This window comes from Elephas maximus, chromosome 22, assembly GCF_024166365.1.
Source record: "Elephas maximus indicus isolate mEleMax1 chromosome 22, mEleMax1 primary haplotype, whole genome shotgun sequence".
Lineage (NCBI taxonomy): Eukaryota > Metazoa > Chordata > Mammalia > Proboscidea > Elephantidae > Elephas > Elephas maximus.
Genome location: NC_064840.1, coordinates 76,115,726 through 76,128,368, shown reverse-complemented (window position 1 = coordinate 76,128,368; position 12,643 = coordinate 76,115,726). Strand labels below are relative to the sequence as shown.

General features: G+C 38.5%; 1 protein-coding gene across 2 annotated transcripts in view; it reads right to left on the bottom strand.

Moving 5' to 3' along the window:
• The window catches only part of MICU3 (mitochondrial calcium uptake family member 3), a 102,635-nt gene that overhangs the window by 15,353 nt on the left and 74,639 nt on the right, over positions 1-12,643 (bottom strand). For both annotated transcript variants that reach the window (XM_049865266.1, XM_049865267.1), the window contains 2 exons: positions 7,003-7,103; positions 6,223-6,394 (listed from right to left, as the gene is read on the bottom strand). In XM_049865266.1, coding sequence (XP_049721223.1) covers positions 6,223-6,394; positions 7,003-7,103 — 273 coding nt within the window. The remainder of the gene's footprint in view (positions 1-6,222; positions 6,395-7,002; positions 7,104-12,643) is intronic.

The window sequence follows — 12,643 nt, the reverse complement described above, 5'->3', positions numbered from 1 at the left end:
CACATTGTTCTCAACCATGATCTTTTTACTTAACATGTCTTAAAGATCATTCTATATTAGGACATGAAGAACCTTTTTGGTCTTTTTTCAGCTGTTGTTTTTAGGTGTTGTTGAGGAGGTTCTAACTCATAGCGATCCTGTGTACAACAGAACGAAACACTGCCCGATCCTCCACCACCCTCATGATCGTTTTTATGTTTGAGTCCATTGCTGCAGCCACTGTATCAATCCATCTCATTGAGGATCTTCCTCTTTTTCACTGACCCTCTACTTTACCAAGCATGATGTCCTTCTCCAGGGACTGGTCCCTCCTGATAACATGTCCAAAGTATGTGAGACAAAGTCTCTCCATCCTTGCTTCTAAGGAGCACTCTGGCTGTAGTTCCAAGACAGATTTGTTTGTTCCTCTGGAAGTCCATGGTATATTCAATATTCTTCAACAACGCCATAATTCAAAGGCATCAATTCTTCTTTGGTCTTCCTTATTCATTGTTCAGCTTTCATATGCACATGAGACAACTGAAAATACCATGGCTTGGGTCAGGCGCACCTTATTACTCAAAGCGACACCTTTGCTTTTCAATACTTTAAAGAGGTCCTTTGCAGCAGATTTGCCCAACGCAACGCGACTTTTGATTTCCTGACTTCTGCTTCCATGGGTGTTGATTGAGTATCCAAGTAAAATGAAATCCTTGGCAACTTCAATATTTTCTCCGTTTAGCACAATTTTGCTTATTGGTCCAGTTGGGAGGGTTTTTGTTTTCTTTATGTTGAGGTGTAATCCATAATGATGGCTGTAGTCTTCAATCTTCAGTAAGTACTCAAGTCCTCTTTGCTGTCAGCAAGCAAGGTTGTGTCATCTGCATATAAAAAAGTTGTTAATTAATCTTCCTCCAATTCTGATGTCACATTCGTCTTCAAATAGTCCAGCTTCTTGAATTATTTGCTCAGCATACAAATTGAATAAGTACAGTGAAAGGATACAACCCTGATGCATACTTTTCTTGACTTTAAACCACGCAGTAATCTCTTGTTCTATTCAAACGACTGCCTCTTGGTCTATGTACAGGTTCCTCATAAGCACAATTAAGTGTTCTGGAATTCCCATTCTTTGCAATGTTATCCATAATTTGTCATGATCCACACAGTCGAATGCCTTTGCATAGTCTGTAAAACACACTTCTGGCATTCTCTGCTTTCAACCAAGATCCATCTGACATCAGCATGATACCCCTCACGCCATGCCCTCTGCTGAATCTAGCTTGAATTTATGGCATTCCCTGTGAATGCACTGCTGCAACTATGTTTGAATTATCTTCAGCAAAATTTGAATTACATGTGATATTAATGATAAAAAGAAAAAAAAACTAGTGCTCGATAATTTCACATTCCCTTGGATCACTTTTCTTTGGAACGGGCGCAAATATTTTTCTCTTCCAGTTGGTCGGCCAGGTAGCTGTCTTCCAAATTTCTTGGAATAGACGAGTGAGCACTTCCAGTGTTGTATCAGTTTGCTGAAACATCTCAACTGGTATTCCGTCAACTCCTGGAGCCTTGTTTTTTTGCTAAAGGCTTCAGTGCAGCTTAGACTTCTTCCTTCAGTACCATCAGTTCTTGATCATATGCTACCTCTTTAAATGGCTGAACATCGACCAATTCTTTTTGTATAGTGAGTACGTGTATTTCTTCCATCTTCTTTTGATGCTTCCCTCATAGTTCAGTATTTGCTCCTAGAGTCCTTCAGTATTGCCACTCAAGGTTTGAATTTTTTCTTCAGTTCTTTCCGCTTGAGAAATGCTGAGTGTGTTCTTCCCTTTTTGTTTTCTTAATCCAGGTCTTCACACACTTCATAATACTTTGTCTTCTCGTGTTGCCCTCTGAAATCTTCTGTTCAGCTCTTTTATGTCATCATTTTTTCCTTAACTTTCACTACAGTATGTTCAAAAGCAACTTTCAGAGTCTCTTCTGACATCCACTTTGGCCTTTTACTTCTTTCCTGTCTTTTTCATGACCTTTTGCTTTCTTCAGGGATGATGTCCTTGATGTCACCCCACAACTTGTCTGGTCTTTGGTCATTAGTGTTCAATGCGTTCAATCTATTCTTGAGATGGTTTCTAAATTTAGGTGGGGTATGCTCAAGGTCATACTTTGGCTCTTGTGGACTTGTTTTAATTTTCTTCAGCTTCAACTTGAACTTGCATATGAGCAATTTATGGCCTGTTTCGCAATTGGCCCCTGGTCTTATTCTGACTGATGATATTGAGCTTCTCCATTGTCTCTTTCTACAGATGTAGTCGATTTGATTCCTGTGCATTCTACCTGGTGAGGTCCATGTGTATATAGCTGCCATTTATTTTGTTGAAAAAAGGTATTTGCAATGAATAGGGAGTTGGTCTTGCAAAATTCTATCATGCGATCTCTGGCATCATTTCTATCACCAAGGCCATATTTTTCAACTACTGATTCTTCTTTTTTGTTTCCAACTTCCATATTCCAATTACTCACAATTATTAATGCATCCTGATTGCATGTTTTATCAATTTTGGACTGCAGCATTTGGTAAAAATCTTCAATTTCTTCATTTTTGGCATTAGTGGTTGGTGCGTAGATTTGAATAACAGTCGTATTAACTTTTTTGTAGGCATATGGATATTATCCCATCACTGACAGTGTTGTACTTTAGGACAGATAGATCTTGAATGTTCTTTTGGACGATGAATGCTACACCATTTCTCTTCAGTTTGTCATTTCCGGCATAGTACACTATATGACTGTCTGATTCAAAATGGCCAATGTGAGATTCCATTGTACAGATAGATACATCAATTAATTTAACCAGTGGCTTACTGAAAAACATTTAAGTAGTTTCCAATCTTTTGCTATTACAAACAACACTGTAATGAATAACCTAGTACACCGTCATTTCACACATGAGGGAATATCTTTCGGTAAAATTCATAAACTAAGTTCCTCACCTTAAATGCCATCTATCCATTCATTCAACAGATGTTCGAGATGCTGTGGATATATGAGTGAACAAAACAGACACGAATACCAGCCCCCTTGGAGCTTACATTGTAGATGGGGGAGACAGAGAGTAAACAATAAAAATAAGTAAATGATTTAGTTTATCCAGATAAACAATAAAAAATCAAAACAAGCAAATTATATAGTATGTTAGAAGGTGATAATGCTTTGGAAAAAAACCACAGTTTAAGGTAAGAAGGGGCAGGGAATGTCATGGGAGGGAGTTATAATTCACATAATAGGCTACAATTTATAAAACAGGTCATATGCTACTCACAAACTATTATTTATATATTATATTGGATATGGTAGGCCTCACTGAAAAATAACAGAGAGAGCCAGGTGGATACCTAGAGAAGAACATTCTGGGAGAGAAAAGAACATGTGTTAAGAGACAGATGCTTGCCTGGTATTTGAGAAACAGAAAAGAGGCCAGTGTGGCTGGAGCAGAGCAAGCAAGCAGAGAGGTGGTAGGAGTGAGGTCAGAGAGGTGATGAGGAAGCAGGCTGGGTATGCCCTGTGGGCCACTGTAAGGACTACAGCTTTTACTTGGAGAAAAATGGGGGGTTTTTACCATGTTAAGTTCTAAATGTTGGTGTAAAGCATCTCCTTAATCGCTAGACTGAGAACACACTGTAAGGAGGCAAAGTGGGAAGCAGAGAGATGATCTAGGAGGCAACTGCAATAATCCTGGCCAGAGAGAATGGTGACATGGGTGGTAGCCGTGGAATGGCCACACTCTGTTTGTTAGAGTAGATTCGATAGGGTTTGCTGATAGATTGCATAGAGCATGATAGTAAGGTGTCCAACATTTTGGCCAGAGCAACTAGAAGAAAGGAGTTTCTATTAACTAAAGCAGGGAAGATGGTGTGTGGAACAAGTTTTGTGGGGGATGATCAGGAGTTTCATTTGGAACCATTAAGCCCGAAATGTCTACTGGCTACCAGGTGGGATGAAAAAGTCTGGAATTGAGGAGAGAAGTTTAAGCTGAAGACACAATTCGGAAATCAGTATACTAGCAGCTATCAACAGAGTCCTGACTGCTCCCCTGAACGCTAGATTCACACATCTATCTGCCTGCTTACTATCTTCACTTAGGTTATCTAGTACAAATCTCAAATTAACTTGTCCAAAATAAAACTCTTGATTCCCTCCTAACCCTAAACCCATATTCTTGCTTAGCTCAGTAAATGGCACCATTATTTCACCTGGTGGTGCAGGCCAAAACCCCAAGAGTTCTTCCTGAGTCCTCTTTTACCTTCACCAACAAGGTCTCCTGGATTTACTTTTTAGGTGATCCAGCACCTGACCATTTTTTCTACTCTCACTCTGGTATAAGCCATGCTCATCTCTTGCCTAGACTCCTATAACAGTGCCTTAACCTGTCACCTTGTTTCAAAGCTGGGCCAACTAAAATCTGGTCTGTATATGGCAGCAAAAGTGTTCTTTCTGAAACAGTAAATCAGATCATATCTGAGTGTCAAAGTAGACACCCAGTAAACACTCAGTGGATAAATACTTGTTGAATTAATGAACATCACTCCTATGCTCTAAAGCATAGATGTTTATACATGATGTTTCCAAACCCCAAAGACAAAGATGGAATTTATAAAGATATCGGTGATAAAGGCAATAATAATGAAAACTACCAAAAAAAAAAAGAGGTATTCGACTACGTCAGAACCGACTTACGACGGAGTCGTCAGAAAGGAATCCATCGTAAGTCAGGGACTAGCTGTATTCTTTTGGAGGGAGGGGATGAGTGGTGAGAGTAAAGACTAAGTAGGTGTGGTAGGAATACCACCGGCTTAGAGAGTCCTGGGTTTGCATCCTTGGGCAAGTGTTCAAGTACTTGAGAGCTTTAGCTTCCCTCTTTCTAAAACAAAGGTGTCAATAACTGGAAGGGTGTTCTGGGGATTTCATGAGGTAATACACGGAAAAAAAAAAAAGCATGGTATAAACATTCAATCAATGCTGGCTCACTTGCCAAATCTTTTTCTACTGTAATAAATTATAGTGCTTAAGATACTTGTATCAATGAATTTTCAGAAGCTGAATCTAACTTTTTAAAGTTTTTTATTTTGAAATAATTTTAAATGTAAAAACTAGTTGCGGAAACAGTACGAAGTGCTCCTGTAAAGCTTCCAGCCTGGAATCTAACTTTTTGAGCACTGACTTTTATGTTTGTATTTAATAAAAGAAAAGGAGGGGGAAAAAAAAGCAGATTCTTTAAGGTCCTAAGTAACACCTTAATAACTTGACGAGGTAGTACACTTTCCAATACTTATTTTTTAGGGAAGTATCTATGAATTGGGAAAATTCAGTTCAACATGGAAAACAGATAAAAGCCTCTGATGAACAGATAATGCAAACTAATGGCCAAATGCATCAAATCCTTTCTTCTCCTTCCTTAGAGGTCCTGGAGAATTGCGAGCACCGTCACAGTGTGTCTGTTCTAAACAAAGTCAAACTATTTGCAAGTTTTTCTAGGATAGGCTAACCCGATCCTTCTATAAACACAAACAGAGGGCAGTATATTCAAAACACCTCACGCTTGAAGGGTTACTTGTAACACCAGTTCTATTTGGTTGCAGTGATGCAGTCAAAGAGCCACTAGATAATGCGACTGCTCAGAATTGCTGACAACAGATTCGTTACTACACAAATAGACAATCGGTTGTTCCAGGTCCTTAACCATTCATGCCATCAAAACTCTCTGAAATACCTCACTTCACCTGCTGATAAGATCACTCACTCAGCAATGGCTATCTTCAAATGACCCTTTATTAAGGGTATTCTAGAAATGAATAAGGTGTGACTGGATTGATGTCAATATAAACTGTTTATTAAGAGGTAATGTTTATGTAGTAGTCAAAGTATAGAGCTCAGCAGAATTCTTTTGGAAAATGATGTTAATTTGAATAAATCAATTTTGAATAGCCTTAAGGGTTTTCGACATACTTCGGAAAAATACAGATCTCTATCCAGAGTTTTAAATTAATAATAATAAAAAAAAAATTAGCCAGAGCACTTAGGATACAGGGAAAAAAGAATATATCCAAAGTATCTATAAATCCATAGAGGTGTAAAAGAATTAACAAAAGGGCAAAATATTTTATATTTCTGTATTTCCTTGTAACACAGAATTACAAGGCAATAATATACCTAGCAAAATAAATATAGGGGATTAGATACCTTTTCTTCAGGTATGCTGTAACGCACATTTTCCAAAAATACTGACGTATTTTCCACATTAGTATATCTCAAAAGAATGTGAGCAAAATCTTCTTCACTGATGGTATTCATTCCATTAGAGTAGGAAAGGAATTCTATTTCTAGGACTTCTGTTTGGAGGTTATCCATGAATCTGTGACAAAAATCCCATAAAGAACGAACAGGATCAACATAAAATGATTATAAAGGTTACATGGGAATAATTTAATTATATGATGACACAAAGCTTCGTGAAGTTCTTTGTAAATGGGAAGAGCCCAAGTTCGGAGAGGCTTTACCACCTAATGACTGTGGCACCTGAGGCAAGTTACTTAGCTTCTCTGGATTTTGGTTTCCTAAACTGGATAACAAAAAGTACCTCAGAGGGCAGCAAAGAGATGTTAAGAGTTTTAATGCATTGTGTCAGTCACACAGTAAACACCACACACGTGCTTGTCACTGTTACTGTGGCTTATTAAGACTAAGAAATTGGCAATACACTTTCTTCTGACTGTCTAGGAGGTAACAATCAAGCCAGAGACCCGGGCCTGTTTTACTGTTCAGTAACTTCCTGCCATGATTACCAGTATAAGCACTGGCATGGAGGCACTGACAGACGTGAGCGTTCACTGCTGAGGGAGTGGGAGTGTCCGTAGTTAAGACGAAAGCAGTAAAGCATCGTCGCCCTAGATGATCTCTAAAGCCCCTTCCCACTGTAGCATGCTAAAAGTTTTCAACACAAGTGTAAAAATGAAGGCTCACCTATAAAAGTCTTCAAAGTTGAGCTCAGCTTTTCCTTTCCTTCCAAAAAAGTGTACAAGAAGTGTAGTATCTGCTACTAAACACGAGATGTCATCAGCCCGCTTTAAAAAAAATCACACATTGCAAGTTAGCTGCAATAAATAATAGTGATAATACCCCTCAAAGAATTTTAGTATCCATATATATATATGTATATTTTTTATATATAAAGACCATAAATACACTGACATTAGAATGAAAGGCACAAGCTACATAACCAAAAAAACAAAACGACAAAACCCTTTGCTGTCGAGTCGATTCCGACTTAGAGCGACCCTACAGGACAGAGTAAAACTGCCCTGTGGGGCTTCCAGGGCCGTAATCTTTATGGCAGCAGGCTGCCACATCTTTCTCCCATGGAGCGGCTTGTGGGGTCAAACCTTTGATCTTTCAGTTAGCAGCCAAGAGCTTAACAGCTGTGCCACCAGGGCTCCTCTACATGGCTATATAAAGACATGCAATTGTAGTTAAAATTAAGCTCAAATTTTGAAAATAGAAATTTGAATAAAAGATACAGTAGAATTAAAAATGACTATATTCTAAAAAGTTTTTATCCTCAAATTATACATGTAGGATAAGTATACTTTAAGTTACTTAAAGTAGTTGAAATTCTCTAGTAATCATCTAAATATTCAATTTTTATTTAAGCAATTTAGTTTGGATTTTCCTAATCAACCTGAAAAGCCATTTTTTAAAGAATGTCCAAAAGCGGTAAATTCTTCAGATGTGTCGAATGCTGTGCGGCTGACAACAGGACACCGTCAAGCTTCACAAAGCAGCTTCCTTTCACCGTCTCTTTCCTACTGAATTCCGTAATCATGATACTTTAAATAGAACATCGTCTATTTGGAAGAAGAAACTATACTAATATTATTACCTTAGAATATACATCATCTATATTTTTTCAAACAAAACTCTTATGTAATTTCTTGAATGGATAAGAAATTAATTCTAGAAGATGTCGCCTTCCCTACTCAAATTATCAGCTAAGTTTCAACAAGTGTTTCTGAAATAGCCTGATTATAGTCCTTATAAAGTTTCAATGGCCTCAGAAAGTCTTTCCTTCCTCTAAAGTAATTTTATAGGTTTTTCCCCTTTCTTTTCTTCCTTCCTCACCCTCTCCTCCTCTCCCCCTCTGCCTCTTCCTTCCTTCCTTCCTTCCTTTTCACTTGGCCATTAACTCATAGCCCTTTTATAAACTCAGGTACAAGAGTCAGATATTCAGCTGATTTTACATATGATTTACATATCGTCCTCAGAAATGTTACGAAAAATAAAAGGCTAAATAACACTATCATTTTCTGTATCAAAAAATAGCTGCAAACGACCACATAAAGGTGCATAGTCAGAATGTATTAGTTCTTGGCCAGGATCCTGGTGGGAGTCCATAGCAAACATAAGAAACAGAAAACAAATACTTCTCCACAAAGGATCAGGCTTTTCCTCCATTTCCTGACCAAAGACTCATCTCATACACCTTCCACAAACTAACCTTGGATATTCCTTTGATTCTGAAAGGCCCTCTTCCCAAGCTTTCACAAAGGTAGCTATTTCCTCCTTCATAACATTTCTCAAGTCTTTATTTCCTTCCTCCCTAGACTAAATATTTTTCTTCTCTTCTAACGATTAGTATGGAATAGAGACTACATCTTCTGATGGGTCATTTTTGTCTCCAATTTGCCCTCCTTTAATCCATTACACTGTTCTTCTGAACAGTTATCAGTCTGCTACTTTAATTACTATGGTGTGGGTGAAGAATGTCGAATACACCACGGACTGCCAGAAGAACAAACAAATCCATCTAGGAAGAAATACAACCAGAATGCTCCTTATAAGTGAGGATGGCAAGACTTCATCTCACATACTTTGGACATGTTATCAGGAGGGATCAGTCCCTGGAGAAGGACATCAGGCTTGGTAGAGAAAAAAAAGTCAGGAGAAAAGAGCAACACGCTCAATGAGATGGACTGACGTGGTGGCTACAACAGTGGGCTCAAGCATAACGATTGTGAGGATGGCGCAGGACCGGGCAGCGTTTCATTCTGTTGAACACAGGGTCGCTATGAGTCGGAACCAACTTGATGGCACCTAAGAACAACAACTCAAAACCCCAGAATGTAGGCATCTATATCTTAAATTATCTAAAATAGTTGAAATCCTTTAGTAATCATCTATATATTCTATTAAAGGAATTGAGTTTGGATTTCCCTAAGCAATCTCCAGCCTATAACCTCCTTATAAATGGTGTAGAAGATCGCACCACTTCTTCTCAATTTAGCTTGCTAACAAGTCCCAAGCCCTCTCAGGGGATGGAATACCCGAGAAGTTCCCTGAATACCACTAACTTCTTTGCAGATAGGACAGCGGTTTGATCTGACTGCTAAAAAACGGGGAGGAATAATGCAGCCAGGTGTCATACATCATCTTTTGGACATATTTTCTCCAAATAGCTTATTATGGATGCTGAAATACTGAGGTGGAGCCAGCCCTTCAGGGCGTCATGTGTGAAAGCCGAGCAGTGTCATCTGAGCAGTGCAGAACGGCACCAATCTCACCAGTAAACCGTTTTCGGTTGAGGAGGCAGACTGCTCCAATGGGAAGAGGATAGGGTTTAAAATCAGAAGAATGGGCTAACTTTTCTGGGACTTCAGTTTCCTTATTTGTAAAATGGAAATAGTCATATTTATAACAATAATACTTTTTAAAAAACGATGAAATCTGATGTTTACTGACACCTTTTTGTGATTTAGTTCCATCACATTTAATTGGTTTATTATCATGAGACAGCTAAGTCAGCAGGCGAGAAAATATTTGAGAAAGCATTAGAATACTATTAGAATAAGTGCAGCATTAGAGCGGAGGCTCCAGGTGATCAAAAGTCAGCAGGAAGAACCAGGGCATCTGTCTGGAAGTTAGAGGAATAGGGAAGAAAAGAAGGGACAAAGAGGGGGGAAGAAAAGGAGGCGGGGGAATGGTGTTTTAGGAAGAGCTGTTCGCTTCCTTCGTAAATAAGCAGTAGTGTGGTGAACAGATAAGATGGTGAGCTCAGGCGTCAGATGGCTGGCTTCGATTCCTGACTCTTCTCCTTAGTAGCTAGCTGTGTGACCGTGGGGACGTTAACCTTTCTGAGGATCTCGTTGTTATCCTCAGGAATAATAAAAGCACATGATACCCTAAAGGGCTGTTGTAAGGATTAAATACCAGAGGTAAACCACTCTGCACCATGGCAGGCATGCTGTCAATGCTCCATGAAGTTCAGCTATTATTTAGTTTTGCTAAATGTATTTCAAGGAGTTGAAAAAGAACTGGACAGAAAATATAATAATGTGGAGTCTTTGAGGAAGAAAAAACATTTTTATGTGGTGCATTCTTATTTCTTTTTCATAGGTGAAACTACACATACAGAGTATACAGATCTGGAAAAAAATGCCTTAAAATGAGAGAGTCCGGGAACAGCGAAAGGCAGTGAGCTCAGGCGACCCAATGACTGGATGTTTTTCTCCGGGGCTGTGATGGCCTTTACCTGAAGACATAAAACACTGAAATGTAGATGGCTTTGTTTTACACAGCTTTTAAATAATGGCCTCATTCAGGCAGTTTTTCTCATGCCCACTGAGCACGGCAGAGCTTCACTTACAGTCTTTCATCATCAAAATCTTATTAGATTTAGGTTGCATTGATCCGGATAACGCAGACCCACGGAGGCGTAAGAGACAGTGTGACATTCGGGGGAAAAAAAAATTAGAAAATGGAAATGGTGAAAACATTTTTTTTTTTCCCATTCAGTGAAAGAGTCCTGCTCAGAGTCATTGAAAACCATACCAGTGTCGCTGGTATCCTCACAGTGTTACATAACTTAAATCACGTAAGGGGTGAGACAAAAAGGGAGACTTTATCCCTTTGATTCTTGTGCTCTTTGTTAAGATAAAATGAATTCAGGTGTTTTTATAACAAAGCGAGAAAACAAAGCCACAAGAGAACCCCATGGGCCACATACACGAAAGGTCATTATCTAACTTGTTTTGATTAACATTTACTTAGAATGATGTCATAAAAATGGAGCAAAACAATAAATTTGCACGGAATACAAGTATGTCAAACTATTAAATAGTTTTAAGATATCCTTTTAACATTTTTATTGATTAAAATGTAATAATCTCAGCAAGCTCTATCCAGGTCTGGGGGAAATCTTCAAACCTGTCCACACAGTTCTAGAATACTCTATTGAAATTTATAAAGGATAGTAGAATTTAAAGTACGTAAGAAAAATTTCTAAATTTCATCTGTAGAACTTAAAAGTTTTTATAATTCTGGTGCTGACAGGCTACATGCAACAGCTGTATTAAAAGCATGTCACATTCTATACCAAGGATTTATTATATATGATTTTGATTAGAAAGTAATTTCAGCTGTGGTATATTCAAATTTTCATCACAACACAGTTTTACTAGGAAAAAAGTCTACGGTTAGGAACAGCTCTGGAGTAAGAATCTGAGAGGCCAATGTTCTATTTACCTACAATATTTAAACTACTTGATTTCAATACTGACATTTTAAATAGGTAACAAAGAACTACACATACAAATTGATTTCCAGGCCTTCTTTCAGAGCCAATTTGAATTCTGAAATACTGATACTATAAACAATTCAATATTATATTGGTATGAGTGGTAAATTGCAAGGAATTACAATTGGTTGTAATTTAACTATAGTTAATTCTCATTTATCATCTTCTCTAATGCGGGAGGGCAATAACAGAGACAATCCCCAAGTAATTATTTTAGTTGGAACATAATGTAAGTTTTGTTTTCTTTTCCTCTTCTTCCACTCCATTAGATTTACTTTCATAATTACGTTTGAGTCAATTCATTAATCTAAAAGCTCATGACCCTAGCGTGGATTGATGTAGCTAAAGGTACGCTGGTAAATTGGATCTCTGAAGGAAAAAAAGCCTGTTTTGTAGTGTTTGCCAGTTTCTGCAGTATTAACACTCCCATCATGGCCACTTTCAAGCAAACAAACGGAGGTTACAGAATGCTGAGCTGGGAAGAGATGTGTAGCGGTAGGTGGTATCTCGGAAGCTGGTAAAAGCCTGCTCCACCACACCGCTGATAGAGCCACAAACATTTTCAGAAGATTTTATACAAATCATGTAATCTTCCGAGTACATAAGAGCTGACCGGTCATTTGGTATTAAACCTCCCCAGACTTAAATTCAATTTAGCATCTAAGAGCAGGCTCTGTCTGTGAGAACTTCCAGCAGAGTTAGATGGATTTAAAGATAGGCTGGAGATAAAAACAAAAAACCAAACCCATTGTCATCGAGTTGATTCCGACTCATAGTGACCCTATCAGGACAGAGTAGAACTGCCCCGTAGGGTTTCCAAGGAGCGTCTGGTGCATCTGAACTGCCGACCTTTTGGTTAGCAGCCATAGCGCTTAATCACTATGCCACCAGGGTTTCCAGGTTGGAGACAGAGGGCTGGATATTCCAGTATGGACAGAGACACCAGTGACACGACTGCTCATCTGACACCTGAAAACTCGGTTACGGTGTGTTTGGAGAGACTGTAGGGGTGATGTTCCCAGCTACTCTTATGTG